General features: G+C 39.0%; 1 protein-coding gene across 2 annotated transcripts; it reads right to left on the bottom strand.

The window, feature by feature from the left end:
* Positions 1-461: 461 nt before the first annotated feature.
* Positions 462-19,559, bottom strand: tdrd9 (tudor domain containing 9). Of its 2 annotated transcripts, none has more exons than XM_046862302.1 (36): positions 19,410-19,559; positions 19,197-19,332; positions 17,969-18,045; positions 17,750-17,826; positions 17,337-17,558; positions 17,003-17,125; positions 16,814-16,894; positions 16,577-16,741; positions 16,287-16,390; positions 16,046-16,165; positions 15,709-15,793; positions 15,555-15,612; positions 15,350-15,454; positions 14,902-14,999; positions 14,686-14,817; positions 14,205-14,364; positions 13,593-13,656; positions 13,415-13,478; positions 13,134-13,178; positions 12,018-12,071; positions 10,344-10,460; positions 10,021-10,128; positions 9,844-9,944; positions 9,584-9,757; positions 9,332-9,443; positions 7,756-7,974; positions 7,578-7,667; positions 7,184-7,441; positions 4,149-4,310; positions 3,995-4,065; positions 3,820-3,929; positions 3,563-3,659; positions 3,338-3,476; positions 1,081-1,199; positions 868-940; positions 462-662 (listed from the first exon to the last, which is right to left on the bottom strand). In XM_046862302.1, exons 2-36 carry the CDS (start codon positions 19,328-19,330, stop codon positions 564-566), a joined length of 4,017 nt encoding a protein of 1,338 aa, XP_046718258.1. In that variant the 5' UTR covers positions 19,331-19,332; positions 19,410-19,559; the 3' UTR covers positions 462-563. The 2 variants fall into 2 exon arrangements, with proteins under 2 accessions (XP_046718258.1, XP_046718249.1); XM_046862293.1 differs by having other exon boundaries at positions 19,458-19,548.
* Positions 19,560-19,960: the final 401 nt, after the last annotated feature.

Below are 19,960 nucleotides of genomic sequence, written 5' to 3'. Positions count from 1 at the left end.
ACTAATTTGTTTACATTTGAGAACGCATATTTTTCTCTCCATTTTAGTCCAGACAGAGACGCCATTTTGAGGCACCGAAAACAGCTTTTTGAAAACGCAAAATAAAAGTGGATAAATTAAATAATACAGGGAGACAAGCGTTTTCAGACTTTTCTGTGTGGATGAGCAACTTTTTGGGAAATGAGGAAAAAAGGAAAGTGTGGACGCAGAGCCTTTTTTAAGAACCGGGAAAGACAGATGCCACCCTGCTTTCACCGAGATCGAGAAACAGGAGCCACACTTTTCCTCTCATTAGGTGGCCAAACTATTTACTGCAAATAAAAGAAGCCAGATCATGACTGCTTCACTGGGGCCAACACAGACAGATCCTGCCTCCTGTCCAGCGACTGAATTTACAAAAAGGCCATATTTAACTAAATGTGATCAACAATGGTTTTGCTGATGGATTAAATGTTCAAACATTTTAAATGTGTAATAAAGTTGTTTAATGACAAAACCACAGCCATCTAACAGGCAAACGTAACAATGTGAACAAAGAAATCAGGCAATTAACAACACAAATCTCACATGTTCAGCAGAGTTATAGGGTGCAGCTGGAACAAAATGCCTTTAATTCTGCTCTCACCCTTCTGCACAACCTCCATCTGCTGGGAGGAGTCAACCTAGAAAACACACACACACACACACACACACACACACACACACACACACACACACACACATATATATATATACACACACACACACACACTATTTCAAAATGTACATGATGATTTTTTTTTTTTAATGAAGCTCATTCTCCAAAAAGTGCAGAAACAACAAAAATGTGTTTAGTGTTAAGGGGAATTTGATATAAAATTCTGTTACCTGGTTCCATTTCTTGGGTTTGTGGTAGTAAACAGGAATGCAGTCTTCTCTGGGGGGCGTTTTACAAAAAAGCCTGCAAAAACACACACACAACTATCAGAAATTTCATGAACCCACAAAACATGAAGAATAAACCAAAACTCTAGCTGGTTTTAGTTCACATTGTAAGACAGCCCCACAGCACCCCTACTGGTGTTACTGTAGCGCACACACCTGAGAAGTCGACCTCGAACGTCGTCCTGCAGCGAGCTGATTCTCTCTTGGCCAAGATGAAGGAGGCCATTTGGACCCTCACAAACCAACTGGTTAATTGTTCCTCTTAGTGCATTTATCTGGAACATGCACACCTTTAGACTCAGCATCATCAGTTAGTCGACTGCTTACACTACTGGCTTTTGCTGTTACTCAATACATACAGTATTAGAGGTGTAACAACACAATTCACGGCTCGGTATGTATGTATGTATACATATGTATATGAGAGAGAGAGAGAGAGAGAGAGAGAGAGAGAGAGAGAGAGAGAGAGAGAAATTTCCCCACTGTGGGACGAATACAAGTATATCATTATATATATATATATATATATATATATATTACACACACAGGGGAACCCGGTTATGTCGATGTCGTAGGGGGTCGCCAAAAAGCATCGAGGTAACCGAAGATCGAGATAAACGAAAACAAAATGGCGGCAGTATATTAACGTGCTTGAAATTTCTTTATGTACATGATGTGCGTTAATAAATGAGAATGTGCATGCACGTGTTTTTGAAGGTTTTTTTACACAACAGCGTTGCCGCGATTTGTTTTGATGAAGGCATGCTATAAAAATGTACATACGTTTGTTAACAACAAAAGGCATAAGTGCACCTACTAACAGCAGAGATTTACCAGTATACAATACAAACCACCGTCCATTCTCCATACAAACCTTTATTATATTCTCCAACATTATAAACACACAGATCGCTCAAAAAAAAAAAAAAAACAGCGGCTGCACAGTGCCGTCTCACATTTAGTCCACATGTGGAAAGAAAAGAAAAAAACCAGTAACTAAGTTTCTGAAAACTTATGACCATCAGGCTGAAGTAATCCGCACAAACACACAAAGCAAAGTGTCCAAAAACTTACGTCCGCGATGCCGAGGGGGAGATAAGCCGAGAGAGAGAGAGAGAGAGAGAGAGAGTTTGTGAATGGAAAAATAGGGAAATTCAAAAATACCGCGACCGGCGGCACGGCGCGAAGCCGAAAACCCGAAGATCCAAAACCAACCCGAAACCAAAACGAGGGACAGAAAAGTCTCAAACGTGAACGGCCGAAGGGGCGTGGCAGGTGCTCGGCCGCTTTCTCTGAAGCTCCCGGCATCAACTCCTTACCGAGAGCCGTGCTCCTTACCCTGCTCGCGCCGGTAAGGAGCACGGCTCTCTAAGGAGCGACGCGCCGGTAAGGAGTTGAAGCCGAGCGCCGCCCGTTCATCGCATAACATTTAACAAAAAATGCATATGTGCACTTACTAACAGCAGAGATTCACCAGTATACAATACAAACACCTGTAGTATCTGTAAGGTTTGATTTTTCCGCCACTTCATGAGTTCTTCTGCGGCTGCACAGAGATAACCGACGTTAAATGGCAAATTTTTCCCCTTGTGCTCGAGATATTAGGGTTCGCGATCGACATAACCGATAAAAATGCTTAGAAAAAGCGAGAATTTGGCGGTTCCACTTCAAAAGGTCGAATTAATAGGGTTGTCGAGATAACCGGGTTCCACTGTGTGTGTGTGTGTGTATATTATATATATATATATATATATATATATATATATATATATATATATATATATATATATATATATATATATATATATATATATATATATATATATATATATATATATATATATATATATATATATATATATATTCTCAACACACATACATAAACACATACGTATATGTATATATAAAATACAATAAATCTAATGCAGTACACTATAATATTGATTAAATTGAGTAATTAAATTGGCAAATTACATTTCAATTAATTATTGAAATTACAAGAGAAATTCTTGAAGCTTTACATAAAGCGCTAAAGAATCCATATTGATAGACTGGAATAAAAAGTTTGCTGATGGCAGGGAGTGGCAGCGGTTTTGTGCATCATAAAACTCTATTTATTTATTTTTAATACCCCTGGCATTGCTGCATATGTTTTCAATTTGAGTAAAAAACAAACAAAAAAAACAACAAAAAAAAAAAAAAGGGAAAGGTTGAAAGTGTGAGGCAGAGACAAAAGAAACTTGCTACTTAATACATAGATGAGGGGAATTTAAGATAAAAAGGATTGCATTCTGTATCGAAAGCCCAGTACTGAAATAGCTCAGTACAAATATGTGTACCGTTACACCCCTAATAAATAGCATATGAACATTGGCACACACTGACGAGCACAAAAACACACAGTGAACATCACCTCTGCAATGTCATCAATGTCAAACTTCACATCGAAGGCCAACTCTATGTCATGCTCTGGCAGAATTGCCTCATGAGTGGTGGAGTTATAGCCCAACCCACACAGAGCTCCAGTGAAACATGTCTGCTCCTCATCAGTGCTGCAGGACACACACACACAAACACACAATCTACTTTCCTTCTCGCAGTTATAAATGACACGTGTGTGTAGTGTAGTGAGGCAGACCGTAGCTCCATGATGGGGGTGAAGAGCATGGTGATGATGGCAGGAAGGCCATGGATATGAGGCATCAGTGTAGTGTCTTTCAGCAAAACAGACACACCTGCATGCACACAAAAAAATCAGGGTTGTTTTAATAAGGGACAAAGCAGATTTACAGAAAAGTCTAAAATCAAAAGTGTAGGCAAATAGAAAAAAACAAACAAAAAAAAAAACAGAGACTGACAGAGACAGGTGGAGACACAGAGATAGACCTGAGGTACCTGAGGCACTGAGAGAGACAGACCCGGCCACCAGCATCCTGTCATGAGGGTCATGTGGATGATCGTTCACCAGCAAAGAGTTAATGCCGTTTCTTTCAATGGCAACTGACCTTCATACACAAACAGCAGCATTTAACCCATGCCAAATGTGTGCGCATATGCGTGCGTGTGTTACCTGAAGTGGGAGGAGCCACTGATGCTGTGGAATGTGCTCTTATACGGAGTGGAAGGGCCATTAACTGGAACCTGCAGAAGTAACAGTAATGACAACAATAATAAAAACTGTAGAATTGTCTATTGTGTCTGTAAATAGATTGCAGTTGTTCAACCTTGCACTTTGGGGCTCGAGATTTCGAGAACGACAGCAGAAGACTGTCAATGACCCGCTTCTCTTCCTCTTTGCGTATTTTCCAAGAGCTACTGGTGGAACTTGGCGTAAAAGTTCCCTCCTTTAGGTCCTGATACAGAGTCGTCAGAACTTCATGGGACTGCTGCAGGAGACAGAGAAATACAGAGAGAAGTAGGAAACGTGTTAAGAGTTCTTCTTTCATTTCGACTAGATGTCCAGCGATTAATCGGTTTTGCAGATTAATCAACACAGATAGTTGATTGCTGGAACCATCGGCAAAAATCCATATCAGATTCCGGTCCACTGTCATTATGAGAGCGAACTCTAGAGGTGAATCACTGATGCCAGGTGTTGTTTGTTTTTACACAAACTGTGCGCCGGCATTTTATATTAAACGCAACAAAGAATACTGTACCAGGAATGTATGCAAAGCAGTGCTTGTGTGGGATTGAAGTACCACAGTGATGCAGGAGTATGTGAAAAGAAAACACACTAGTGTCCTGGATGAAGGTGAAACATCAGCACGCTAAGCAAAACTGTATAATCTTCATCATGTAAAAATGGTATAGTTTAATGAAGTGACATTGTGTAAACTAGTTTGTTTATTAACTTCGGGACAGTCGCACTGGATCTGTTTTGGCGTGACTTGTGAGTGTAAGATTGCTCATCTTAGTCGGTTTCTTTAACCAATCAGATTTCATATTTGCCTCACAGGGCCAGTTAACTGGCCCAGAAAAGCGTCAGCATTTTTCCTTCCTCTAATTGGTTGGTCAGAGGAAACTTTTACAGACAAGTTCAACTGGCAAAACACATCTGTAGTGTGCTGCACACATTAATACATCCGAGTTAGACCTTTTATGCCTATGGAGGAAGAGAAAGTGATTTGGTCTCGGACATACTTAAAAATCTATTTTCAAGAAAAGCTAGACATCGTGAGGAGAGGTCGGCCAACCCTGAAGCTAGCTAGTCTCAGCCTGGGAAATGGATTGTTCTCCACTTCCAGATCAGTGAATACGAGCAGTACCACTCGCTTACAGCTTACCCACTGAAGGCCCAGGTACCAAATGCACGGCCCACCACTGGGTTATGGTATAGGCAGGCATATGTTATGTACAATGATCACAGGTGCATTTTATTGATGGCATTTTGAATGTACAGAGATACTGTGATGAGATCCTGAGGCTCGCTTGTGACATAGTGAAGGATTTAATAAAAACGGTGTGAACAAACACTAAATCTAAAAGCAGCAAATAACAGCCACATTTTTTTTCCACTGTTGTGGTTTTTAGCAAATGATTATGCATTGGTTTTTTTTTATTAAGCCTGTTAAGCTTAGTGCGTTTCTCTGTTTCATTCTGTTTTTACAGCATGTGTCTACTAAAACTTTTGTTTTCAAAAGTGATTTACTGCAGCTTTACTATACTTTCAAATGCTTGTTTTTAATGTTTGTACCGTAATTTCCGGACTATAAAGCGCACCCATATATGAGCCACACCCACTGAATTTGACAAATATTTTTATTTTTAACATAAATAAGCTGCACCTGACTATAAGCCTGTCTACACTGAAACTAATGAACTTTACACAGGCTTTAACAAAAGACACTAAATGCAATATGTTGCGCTTCTATTAGGAGCAGAGTGGTATTTTGGGAAAAGCCTGCCACTGCATTCTCCTGGTATTACTGTGTGTGTTCAAGACTGAGGATTATGTCCTTATTATTTTCTGATGCTCATTTCTAAGTTTCTTTGACTAACCCGTAACGCTGTTGCCGAGAAAAATAAAAAAGCACGAGTTTTGGAAACCTGTCTGTGCTTATATGATTTCTGTTGCAACTGGAGTTTTAGTGAGCTCTCCCATGACCCAGACTCAACGTGTTACAACGGCTTGTATCTAAACAGTAGCCGACCAAGTAAGTCATTGTTCACCGTCTTCCTCCTTCCTTTCACAACTACAGTGGAACCTTGACCTACGACTGCATTAATGTACAAGTTTTCCGAGATATGAGCGGTCACTCGGTCGATTTTTTTGCTTTGTTACGTAGCAAAAAAATTGAGGTACGAGATCGAGACGCCGCTGCTAGATGGCGAAGCGAAGCCAGAAAGCGAAGATTGTGAGAAAAATTAAGATAAGCAAAGAAGAAAAAGTAAAAATGTTAAAGTTTAGGGATACGTAGTGTACAGGAGTGATAGTAAAAAACGAGTTTTCCTTCCGCCTCCGCTTATCGCCTCTACCCCCCCCACACACACACACCCCTGAATGTCTATTTTATTAAACTAAAATTGTTGAAACAATGTTGCATTATATTTCATATACATTTTTTAAGCATGGTTGCCAATTAGCCATCTGCAAAATACAATACAAATGTTGATTTACAGAAAACACTAATTTTTATACTCAAATGCTAGGGTTTTGGTTTTTTTTTTTCTTTTTCAAACAAACAACCAACCCAGCATGAGGGAATTTGTTCGAGGAGAAATCCTGCATACACTCAACAAGCAGCCACTATGAGCTTTATAATGACTAAATTAAAGATATTTAAACTCAATATATGGCTTTTGCATTTTTTAAGTACACTTTTATACATAAAAACCCTGAAATAGTGTTTTATATAGTTAAGCAAAACATTAAAAAACAAACGTTTTAACAGTCAGATTACACAATTATCAAAATAATCGTTAGCGGCAGCCCTAATTAATATATTCATATAGCACATTTTCATAAGTGAATAAATAAAGTAATAAAGTTCAGTACTATTTTATGGCTTTTTTTTATCCAGTATACATTTTATAAACTATCGATTGATTAATTGATTATCAGCAGGCACGATCCAACTTAGCTATCCAGGTATCTGTAAAATCTATCAGCTGACCTCTACTAGTGACATTAATAACTTTCATCTGCATGTACAGATATAATTTTTTAAATGTAAAATCACGCTTTAGCTCCAACAGGAATTGCAAAATCCAAATTTTAACTTCGAATTGCGTGATGGGTTGCCTTTTCTGTGGTTACCTTGCTTTCGAGGCACTCCGGAGCGGGTCGAGCGTAGCCTTCTTGCACGAGCAAGTCTGCAATGCTGACGTCCCCTGTTTCCAATGAGACATGGAGATGGACGTGCATAACCCCGTACACGATGGAGTAGAGTGTGACAATGAGCGAGCGGCCTTTCACAAGTGTGGTGAAACGGTTCCGAGCTCGACTGCTCCAATGGTCCCCCAGAATCACCGACTCTGCTGATGGAGCCAAACACGCCACTCTGAACTCATGTGCCTGAAAAACAAAAACACACGCATACACGCACATCCCACCTTAAGTTTACCACTTCTGGTATGTATTATTTTAGCTTGATTGCATGTTTAATTTAATGTTTATATAAAAGTCTAATTGATTACCATGGAGACAATACCTGAAAGGGCAGAGCTTTCAGATCATCGGGAAGCTCCCTCAGAGAGCTGCACGGCACCTTGTAAGTGTTTCCAAAGTCAACAAAGAACACCTGCACATAAACACACAAACTAAACATACACACACTGCAGACCACTCTTACATGGTGACACTTCAGCAAGTCTGTGTGTGTTAGTTACCTCTGCATTACTCCCGTTGACGTGAAGTATTTTGGCTCTGTAGTATTTACCAGATTCAGTGGGCGTGTCAGAAAAAGGGGCAAGACACAGAAGGTTTGGATAAAGTGAAAAAGGCAGTGGTCGGAGCTCCCGTGCATTAATGTTCGCCGTCAGCAAACTCTGTTTCTCCAGACTTTGCTCATCTGCTTGGAAACCCCAGAAATGGCCAACTTCAATGACCTACATCCACACAAACACAGAGAAAGTTAAATTAAACAAGCACAGGTTACAATAAATCTAGTGCAGCTTCTAGACCATTGTTTTTCCTTTCAGGAGACCCCATTCTTCCATTGAACATTTTTAACAACCCCCATAACCCCCCCATTCAAACCCACTAGCAGACATGTTTCATTTAATGTGACAGTCAGTTGTATACATTTTATAATAAATGCAAAAAATGCAGAATGTAAACAATTAGGTGCAACTTACTCATACTATTGTATTTTTTGTTTCACATTCTAACAACTAAAAACATAACTCAGTGAAAACAACAATAACCATTGCAAAATAACTATTTGCATATTTGTTTCATGCCTTTTCTTGCATTCCAGATTGTATTAAGCCCTTATTTAATTGTTAAAGTCTGGGCCTGCATACTGTATCTACGGATACAGTAGATTGGAGACATTACACATTTAATGCTCATCTTGTCCATTGCTTCAATAAAACCAAATTCAAGATAACTGTCCAAATAAGTCCTTGTTTTCATTCATTTTCACTTCTCCCTGGCGTTTTGCCATATTTTCTCTTTGCTGCGTCTTTTTATTTATTTATTTTATTTTTTACAGCTATGTCTGTACGTTCACAAAGGAATTTCTCTCTCTTTATACATGAATGATCTTTAAAATTGAATTATTTATCGTGCTGTTTTATCAATAAAAAATGATTTAATTAAAAATTCATTATAATAATCATCAAGCGTGCCCTTGGTGACCCCTCGAAAATCTCTAGCGAACCCTAGTGGCGGTCATGACCTTGAGGTTGGGAACCAGTGTTCTAGACCAGTGGTCCCCAACCTTTTTTGCGCCACGTACCGTATTATGTCGGACAATATTTTCACAGACCGGCCTTTAAGGTGTAGCGGGCAAATACAACAAAATATGATAAAACCGTCATAAAAATCTTTTTCTAAATATAATAATAAATGTAAATCCACTGTGTTGTTTTTTGTTCATTTTGCTCGCTTGGGGGTTTCAAATTAGCGGTAATGTATTATGAGTTAGTAACCGGAGCAGCCACTTTAAGAAGGTAGCGGACGTGGGTAAGACATGTGACCGAGGCATCTTCACATGGATCAAGAGTAAGTCATAGACAGATGTGGCGGAGAGAATCCGGTAATCTTCCAAAATAAAACATCGTTCAGAATCAGATAATAAATAAAATGGAAATAATGTAAAGTTATGTAATCTTAATTTTAAAATTTAAATTCTGTTAGCATACCCACATTTAGACACGAGAAATGCAACTATTAAATAAACAAAAATAAAATAAAGTACATTTTTAAATAGTTTTAAAATGAAAAACGGAGACTGGACACCTCTGTGATATTGACGATGAAGACCTTGTTAGATGGAAGTTTTTCCGGCTCAATGGAACTGCTCAGAGCTCCGACTGGGCTCACAGACTGATTCTGAAAATCCACATTCACTCTGAGATAGAAAGAGACAAGAGTTCGAAACAGAAAACACAAATGAGAAATACAGACAGTGACAGACATAAAAAGACATTAGTACAGTCGGAGATGGTCATCTGATATTGCTGCTTCTTTGCTAAGTGAATGTGTTTGTACCGTGTGTGTCTGAGTTGCGAGATACTCTGCCCCCCTGCCTGAGTCTCCACCTCTTCAGCAGGATGAATGTAGAGATGTAGAGGAAGTCTTTGCTGAGCGAGGAGCAGAGACAGAGAGACCTCTGGAAGAACGCCAGAACATCGTAATGACGAGCGGTAGAACTCTACATAGGCCCTGATCCAACACATACACAAATTACTTATACCCATATCAATGTTCATCGCACACACATGCACACACACACAGACAAAATGATGTACCGGGAGCAGTCAAAGTTGATGGTTTTGACCTGACCGCATTGTCTGAAGAGAGACTGGAGCTGTTTATAGTAGAGGAACGCATACGGAGGGATATTACGCACCTGAGAAAAATATAAATCATTAGTAATTTTTATTATCATTATCATTATCCCAGATGAATGAAAGCTGCCTGAATACCACTATGGTGGTCCTGGGGTCATTTCCATGGAGGTCCTTGGAGGCAAGCTCCTCGTCTATTGTTCCCTGGAGGAAGTAATTTGGATAAAATGCTCCTGCGATGGCCACCTAAAACACAGACTGAAATTACTCCTAAATAATTATTTCCTCTCAACTTTGTCGTCATGGTGATGGGAGTGATAATTTTAACTCGACAAATTATATTATTGCTTTTATTTTGATAGCTTGTGCAAAAATTTTAATAAAAAAAAACAAAACAATGTATAATTTAATGTCTTGGCCTTTTTTATTGCCATGTATGCATGTGTGTGGTTGTTAGTTACCTGTAGTATGAATTTCTGTGTGTGTAAGCTGGTGTAGTCTGTGGGAGAAGACTTTTCATTGATGTGCATGTTGAACTGAGACACTCGTTTCTTCAGATCCTCAAACAATTCAGCCACCTGTAACACACACACACCCCAGAAACGATAGTAATCTGCATCAAGTGTTTGTAAAAAGGTATATGAATGTGTTTATATGTATCTACAGTGTAGATGAAAGTATTCACAGCGTTCCACTTTTTCCATGTTTTATGTTACAGCCTTTTTTCAAAATTGATTAAATTCCTTTTTTTCCTAAAAATTCTACAAACAATACCCCCTAATGACAACATGAAAGAAGTGTGTTTTTTTTTTATATATAAATTAGCAAAGATTTCAAACAGAAAATAAATGTAAATAAATCACATGTACATAAGTATTCACAGCCTTTGCTTAATATTTGTTGAAGCACCTTTGGCACAATTACTGCTTCAAGTCTTTTTAACTATGATGCTCAAACATTGCACATTTGTTTTTGAGCGGTTTCTCCCATTCTTCTTTGAAGAACCTTTCAAGCTCCATCAGGTTGTGAGGGAGTGCTGGTGCACAGCCATTTTTAGATTTCTCCAGAGATGTTCAAATCGGGTTTAAGTCTGGGTTCTGGCTGGGCCACTCAAGGACATTCACAGAGTCGTTCCATAGTCACTCCTTTGTTATCTTGGCTGTGTGCTTCGGGCTGTTATCCTTGTGGAAGACGAACCAGTCTGAGGTCCAGAGTGTTCTGTAACAGGTTTTTGCCAAAGGGGTCTCTGTACATTGCTGCATTCATCTTTCCCCAGATCCTGACTAGTCTCCCAGTTACTCCTGTTGAAAAACATGAATAGTATTGGCCAAGTGATAAGCAGTGCCTGGTTACCTCCTGACATGACGCTTGGCATTCATGCCAAAGAGTTCAAGCTTTGTTTCTCAGAGTCTGAGAGTCTTTCAGGTGCCTTTCGGCAAACTCCAGGTGGGCTGTCATGTGCCTGTAACAGAGGAATGGCTTCCGTCTGTCCACTTAACCATACAGGCCTGATTGTGGAGTGCTGCAGAGATGGTTGTTTTTCTGGGCGGTTCTTCTTTCTCCACAGAGAAACACTGAAGCTCTTTTAGAGTGACCATCAGGTTCTTGGTCACCTCCTTGAGTAATGCCCTTCTCCCTGATCGCCCAGTTAGGCTGAAGTTAGGTGAAGGACATTGTGATCACTGGGACCTTCAAATCTGCAGAAATTATTCTGTACCCTTCCACAGATCTGTGCCTCGATACAATCCTGATTACACTGTGGGACCTCATATAGACAGGTGTGTGCCTTTCCAAATCATGTCCAATCAACTGAATTCACCACAGGTGGACTCTATTCAATTTTGCAGAAAAATCTCAAGGATGATCAGTGGAAACAGGATGTACCTGTGCTCATTTTTAAGTGTCATGGCATAGGCTGTGAATACTTGTGCACATGTGATTTTCTTAAAACATTTGCAAGATTTCAAACAAACTTCTTATTCACATTATGGTCATTATGGGGGTATTGCTTGTAGAACTTTGAGGAAAGTAATAAATACAATCCATTTTGGAATAAGGCTGTAACATAAAATGTTGAAAAAGTGAAGCGTTGTGAATATTTTCCGGATGCATTGTATGTATGAGAGACTGGTAACCTCTCGTATCCGTTTGATCTGAATGCAGTTCTCTTTGCCCCAATCCAGCTCATCCTAAAAATATACACACGAACACACACACACACACACACACACAATAAAACCTTATATAAACTCCAAATTAACTGCTTTATATATACAAACACAGTATCTGTGATTTAACATTAGAATTCAGTTTTAAATAAATAAATAAAAATAAATAAATAAATTTCCTCCAATGTGTATGTTTTCCTACTTTCTATATTTGTTCAACACTTCCTGTTCTTAATCAGCATGCATGGTCAATTTCTATTCAGTTTTACTATAAATTGTATACACCAATCAGGCAAAAAATTATGACATTATAACATTATGATTCGGTAAAGTAAATAATGATTATCTCTTTGTCCTTATATATATATATATATATATATATATATATATATATATATATATATATATATATATATATATATATATGTCAATGTATTTTGTCCTCAAAGTTGACGTGTTAGAAGCAGACAAGAGCAAGTATATGAATTTGATCAGAGGGCCAATGTGTGATGGCTAGGCGACTGGGTCAGAGCATCTCCAAAACTGCAGCTCTTGAGAGACGTTACCGGTCTGCAGTGGACAATATCTTTCAAGTGTTTTAAAGAAGGATTATTGGTGACCCAGCGACAAGGTCATGGGTGGCTGAGGCTCACTGATGCATGTGGGGAGTGAAGGCTGGTCCATGTGATTCGATCTAACAGAACCTGTAGCTCAAATTGCGAATAAGTTAAAGTTGTTAATGCTGTTAATGCTTAGCGAATTAGAAGTGTTTTGGCAGCAAAAATGGAACCAACAAAATATTAAGCAGGTGGTCAACCCCAGCCATTAGGAAGGCACAACCCGTGCACTCAGTGCCGGTCCTAAGCCCGGATAAATGGGGAGGATTGCGTTAGGAAGGGCATCCAGCGTAAAACCATGTGCCAAATTGAACACGAGGATCATGAATACGGATGATCCGCTGTGGCGACCCCTAATGGGAGAAGCCGAAAGAAATTGATTGATTTTGGTCATAATGTTATGCCTGATCAGTGTATTTCCATACATCTTGCACCCTAGATATTTATACAGAGCACACAAACCCACTTTTGGTCTTCTAAGTTCTCCTTTGGCTCTGGTTGTGTTCCAGGCCTAAAAACACACACACACAGCAGATGAAATCTAAAAGTGCATAAGACACATACATGGATACAGTGGAATACTGGCAAAAAGCATGACCAGAGTGGCTGCTGGGATAAAGCTGAAATTCTAGATGTGTATTGGGATGAGGCTGAATTTCAGATTCTTTTTTCATGCATATTTGGGACTCGTGCTCTGTGCACACAAATCAAGAGTTAATAAATACATTCAATATAAAGAAATCGTACCTTGAAAGCATAAACAAAGGCAATGGGGTCACTGGGTACTCCTTGTGCAAATGAAAGCTTACTCCTGAGAGATCACACACACACACACACACACACACAACGCAACAAGCAGGATTAGATACAAAACACCACTACATGGGGAAAAAAAGAGACAAGAATATAAAAAGGTTCAACTCGCCGGTAACCGGGAAGCTTCTGCAGTGATGGCATTGCAAAAAAACTCTTCAACGACAGAGAGGCAGCTGAGAGGACACAGAAACAGACAGAAAAAGTCATGTTGAGACCAACTACATTGCTGTGGTAAAGCTATAACTTGTTGAAACCGATAAGTCAAATAAATATTTTTTTTCATACTTATCTTTAAAAAGCTTTTTTTAACAGCCCTTATAATTTATCCATTATATTTATATGTAATTATTTTTATATATGATATTAAATAGCAATAATAGTAATACATTTAAATTTTCATTTTTCCTAATAGTGGGTGAATGATGACTGATGAAGGATAATTAAATATTTTTCAGGGTTGTAAATAATATTTTTTTTAAATAAATAAATAATAATAAAAAAATAAATATAAATACAATTATAATGTTTTTTATAAAATAAAAAAAATTTAGATTTTAGTTTGAAGATGAAGTTTGAAATCAGCACATAAGGACTTTAAGATGTATAGTGCTTTATTTGTGCAAGGTCATTTTTTTATATCATCTTGAATGACAAGAATTAGAGTTCACCTTGAAATGAATTATATAAAAAAGAAAAACAAAACAAACACACAAGGCATTACCAATGATTAGGCACTCCTCCAAGCAGCCGAAAACATGTCCAAGGACAAGGAGCTTCCCAAAGTGCAGATCCACAGGGAGGTGAGCAAGAACCCGACCCAGAAATGTTAAATTACCATCAAACCGCTTCATAGTGCTGCTACACACTGAGAGCGCACCAATCTACTTACACACAAACACACATTTCAGGGTTGGGTACGGAATCATTTGTGAGGGCACATTCAGAAAAACATAGCAACATTAAATTAGATATTGTGCCATAACATCCATTTTATATTCCATTTCCTGTTTCAGTAATCAGCTAATTAGCACAAGAAAAAACTCTCTATTTAACTCAATACACCTTAATAAACCATAAAGAAGACAAAGCAAAGCCAATTCCATGCTCTAGATGTTAATACCCAGTTCATGAAACACTATAAATGTTATAGTTTTTTGAGACAGACTGGTTAAGGTGTATGAATGTGATTATTGACCCCTGACCTCTTTAAGTTGTAGGATGGTCCTCTCAATGTCATCCAGTTTTGGAGGTGTGAGAGCTGTAGAGAGCATAGAGCACGGATCGCCCATGTCCAACAACTTCACCTTTAACACTGTACTGGATAAAGGGGAGCGCTGTACACACAACCACACACACAGTGTCAGTGCAATACTGAAAATAATCAACTCACTCACACAGGTAGTAATACAAATACTCACCAGAATCTCAGGAATGGTGTGTTCTGGAATGCTGCTCTTCCAGAAAGCTCTAGTGACCAAGCGATAGCAAAAACCTTTGGACACGCGACCCGCTCGACCTGAGAGAGGTGAGAGAGATGTATGCGAGTCATCCTGATGATGATGATGATAAACTTTCTTTCGGCTTCTCCCGTTAGGGGTCGCCACAGCGGATCCTCCGCACGTTTTGATTTGGCACATGTTTTTACGCTGGATGCCCTTCCTAACGCAACCCTCCCCAATTTATCCGGGCTTGGGACCGGCACTGAGAGTGGCTGGGGATGGTTCCCTGACCGGGAATCGAACCCGGGTCGCAGCGGTGGGAACGCTGCGTCTTAACCACCAGACCACCAGGGGACCTATGATGATGATGATGATAATCCTGATAAATGTTAATGCATGAGATACAATGTAATTATATTTATTTCACCTCTCCGCTGGTTACAGTTGGTCTTGGATGCCCAGGTGAGATGAAGAGACTGGTAGTTTGTTTCTTTGTCACATATCCGTTGACGTGCCAAGCAGAAGTCAATCACTGTCCCACACACAAACACTTCAATTTGTAGGCATGTCCTAATTCGCATTTTTCATTTCTGTTCCCCTTCTCAGTCATAAAATATATACTACATACACACCATATTTGACATCAGGCACTGTAACTGAACTTTCTGCAATGTTGGTGGACAGGATAATCTGAAAAACATTATACACACAAACAGGGCAGTTTAATTAAGCAATTACTACACAAAAATTGAAGCGAGAGCAAGAGCAAGCACATGTGCATGTTACCTTCCTATACCCAGGTGCAGGTACCAAAAAGACCCCGTTCTGCTCCTCTAAGGTCACACTGGAGTGGAGAGGGTAAACCTGCAACCTGATAGGCACACAGTCAGACTTAATTCAAAAATAGAAAATAATCAAATGCGAGAATGGTAATAATGTAGACTTTAACAATCGTTCTAGTGGAAAATCTGCATATGGTGTTGAGTAAAAATAAGAATGTAACAAGTAAAAAAAAAAAAAAAAAAAATTCTAAATGAGTTGTGTGGGGACAGAAAAGTCTCTGGATGCCTAAATTACAATTAAATGTTAGGGATCAAAGATGGACTACATTTGACCTGCTGACCTTTTGCGGACAAGTTTAGCGAGCGCATCCTGCATGTACTGAATCTCAGCAAGTCCAGGCAGAAACACCAAAACGCTGCCTCTCTCTGGGAGACCTGCACAGTCATCCAGCTCCAAATGACTGTCCAACACACACATGCACATTTCCGCTTCTCAGTTGGGGCATCTGCCAAACACTAACTGTAAAAGTTATGAAAATGGAATTATAATGAACTGAGTTGTAGGTCTCTATGAAATCTGACCATTGTTCTTTAGTCTCCATCTCATCAAAGTTTTGGATGAGGCTCACTGCAACATTATACATCTCCATTGTAATGTTGGGCTCATCAGGGAGGGACATGTCCAACTGAAACACACACAAACGCCATAAAAAAAAATACGGCAACAATCTAAGTCATTATGTCACCACTGTGCACAGATACTAGAGGTGTGATGATGTAGTTAGGATCAATGTGTTCTGACATTACACCATACAGAGCACTGAACTATCCAAGGCACTCGCCTACACCACCTGCTCACTTGCACCACTCACTCTGAAGGGCAGGATGGCTTTGAGGTCATCCAGATAAAACTCATCAACTGTATACGGCGCTCCCTCCACCTCAAACACGTACGCCGGGTTTATCTGGTTCCTGATCGGAGTACCAAAGTATTCTGCAAACTCTGCACAATTAATTGTAGCTGACATCAGGATCACCTGTAGGAGAGAGAGAGATGTTCACCTGCAGGTTGGACACAGTCAAGGTGTAAAAGTGTGTGCGTGTTGTACCTTAACAAATCGTGAGTTGGAATGCAGCAGTTTTCTGACAACAAGCAGAAGAAAGTCCAGCTCATTTGTCCGTTCATGGACCTGAAGCACATACAACACACTCCATCATAACTACTGTGTGTGTGTGTGTGTGTGTGTGTGTGTGTGCGTGTGCGTGTGCGGAGTGAGGGCTGTAGATGTGTGTGATACCTCATCTATAAAAATGTGTGTGAACTCGATGAGGCTCTTGGCTGACACCAGTTTCTGCAGCAGCACTCCAGTAGTCATGTAGATTAGCCGAGTGTGTTCTGTAGCCATTTTCTCCAACCCCACCTACACACACATGCCAGAAAAAAACAAGGTATGATGAAAACAAAACAGAGAAGAATAAAAGTAAAAATGTGTGATGATATATATAACATCAGCTTACTTGTAAACTCAGCTTTCTCATCTTTTTCTATCATTTCCTTACTTTTTCCTCCCTCATGCACTCACCTCATCTCGTACTACCTCCTCTAATACCTTTTCTTGCACCTATGCATACCTGATACCCGACTAGGCTGCCAAGCATACACTTGCGCTGTTGGGCGACCCAGCGTGCAATGCTGCTGGCTCCGATCTTGCGTGGCTGTGTGACCACTATGTTGCAGGTGGCGCCCTTCTCCATGTAGTAATCCAGAAGGAACTGAGGCAGTTGGGTAGTCTTGCCACTGCCCGTTGATCCTTGTATAATCACCACAGAGTTACTCTCGATCAGAGAGATCAGCTACACACACACACACACACAATAGGTGCACAGAATGTACAGTTATCATTATAATTATATTGCTGTTAATAATTTTCTAGCATTTTCTCTGTATTGTACACTCTCCTGTGCAGAACCTCTTTTTTTAATCAGTCGGTGCCCAAGATTGCGTGCGTGTGTGTGTGTGTGTTCACATATATCAATACACACACCTCCAGCCTGTTCCTGGTGATAGGGAGTGTTGGATACTCATGGGCTGTGAGAGGAGGAGAAGGACTAACCCCAGTGTCTAATATTGACCACAAAACCACATGTCACTTAAGTACACAGCACAAACCATTGTCTTGCACATGATTACAAACCATATATTATGAGACAGCATGATTTTCTGTTACACAACAATTACTGATGTGTATAAAACCAAGTCTCACCAATGAGAACACCAGAATTCCTGTTTCTCCTGACTCCTCCGACTGATCCATCCTTCTCAGGGCTTCCAGGGCCAGGACTAAACCAACACACATAGTTTTAAATTAAAATCAAATTCAAAATTGTCTCATTTTCATTTCCTACATTTAAAAACCATGCATTAAATGTTCTTTTAATAGATTACATTTAATTCAAAAATAAAAAAGTGTTACAATTAAATGATGCAATACCTGGCCTATAAATATAAATGACATTTTTAATTCAAATGTATTTATTTATCAATATTAAAGAATGTATTTAAGGATTAAAGCTGCTGTTTCACACCTAAAACCAAACATTTTTTCTAAATAAAAGTTTAAATGTAGATAACAGAAGTAGAGGTCAACTGATAGTGGATTTTACCGATAACTAGGTTGGATCGTACTTCCCGATAACAGATTAATCAAACAATTATTTTTTTTAAAATGGATACTAGATCAAAAACAAAACACAACACAACACTCCAAGTAAAATAAACTTGAACTTTACTACAAAAATAAAAATTACTGACCATGAAAACGTGCTTAATGAAATAAATAGGAATATATCAATCGATAATAAAATGCTAATAATTAAAATAATATAGCGTGAACATCACGTGTAAAAAAAACAAACAAACACGAAGCATCACTGATTCACCACTAGAGGCCGCTCTCTAATAACAGCGGACCTTCGCAGCCGCTCCAACAACGGACGCAAGACGGAAAAAGCTAAAATGGTATGGATTTTGCCGATAGTTTCAGCAATCAAATAAAATTAATCCGATTAATCTGTTGACTTCTAAAAACACGGTTTACTGGCTGATTCGGCAAATGAAAAACTGCGAGAACGCACCACTCACTCACTGCGCATGCGCCAAGCCGGATGACTAGGCCAGTAAGCAAGCCAATTAAAGATATCTTAAATTAGCCTGGGACGCTTAGTGACATTCCACCACGCCCTAAAATCCTAAAATAGTAATAATAAATCCTGTTGTATTCCCAGTCAGGGCAGTTTCTCAACAATGGATCATTAGTTAAATAAACAAAAAAAACATCGACCTAATGTTCAGGTGGCTAATTACACTGCGGAAGCGTAGACTGAACTGAAGCCTGAAAACGATAGCACAGCTAGCACGTTTGTATAATATGAAGTGTTCACGCAGCCACACCCAGAAAAGTGAATACAAAGTTATAAAGTGCTATTTCTCACCTTGTCTCCTTTTGTTGCTCCTCGTGTTTTTTTGAATTCTCTTTTTCCTTCTCCTCAGTGATTCGGACATTAGCAAACTGAGTCCCGAGAGTGAACCACTGCGCGATCTGTTCCGCCGTTACCGCCTGCTTCATACCTGAGACAAAGGTGTTCGTTCACACCGTCAACACACACACACACCATAGTCAGTTCTACAGAGCAAAATAAACTTACTTTATTTAACAGTTATATCCGACAGTGAACACAAACTTCCTTCCAAACCTCCTTCTCTTTCTCGCTCTCCCCTAACCTCACTGTTCCCGCGCCGCGGTGACGTCACTAAAGTAATGGACGCGTTGACGTTTCGCGGCGCTACGTGAGTAAATATAATCACAAACATTTTAATACATTTTATACATTATTTTAATTAATTTCTTGTTTTTGAATACTTCGGAGCCGGGCAAATACATAAATGTTTAAAAACAAATCCTCTCTAAGGCAGTGCTCCTTTATTACAATAAAAAGTTAAATATAAATTCTAAAATATATTTATTTTAATCATACATTTTGTTAACATTTAAGTAATGATATAGATAAAATTTTCTTAAAACATGTAATAGTTTTATCTGGTTTGTTCTAACCTAACATATTTTAGATATATTCCATTCCTTATAAACACAAACATTTATTTTAAAAGTATTATTATAGTATGAATTTCTTTTTAAATATATATTTCCTTTATTTCTTGTCTCATAATTTACTCATTAATGACCCATAAACAAATT

The sequence above is a fragment of the Silurus meridionalis genome, chromosome 2, assembly GCF_014805685.1.
Source record: "Silurus meridionalis isolate SWU-2019-XX chromosome 2, ASM1480568v1, whole genome shotgun sequence".
Taxonomy (NCBI): Eukaryota; Metazoa; Chordata; class Actinopteri; order Siluriformes; family Siluridae; genus Silurus; species Silurus meridionalis.
This window is presented reverse-complemented; position numbering and strand designations above follow the sequence as displayed.

Bases quoted from the DNA above. Each gene is read 5' to 3' on its own strand.
- tdrd9 (XM_046862302.1), bottom strand. From the start codon at position 19,330: ATGAAGCAGGCGGTAACGGCGGAACAGATCGCGCAGTGGTTCACTCTC. The intron at 15,794-16,045 runs GTCAGCAGGTCA...TGTGCCTATCAG, and splicing joins GCTAAACTTGTCCGCAAAAG to GTTGCAGGTTTACCCTCTCC. The intron at 13,657-14,204 runs GTAATGCCTTGT...GTGTCCTCTCAG, and splicing joins GGAGGAGTGCCTAATCATTG to CTGCCTCTCTGTCGTTGAAG.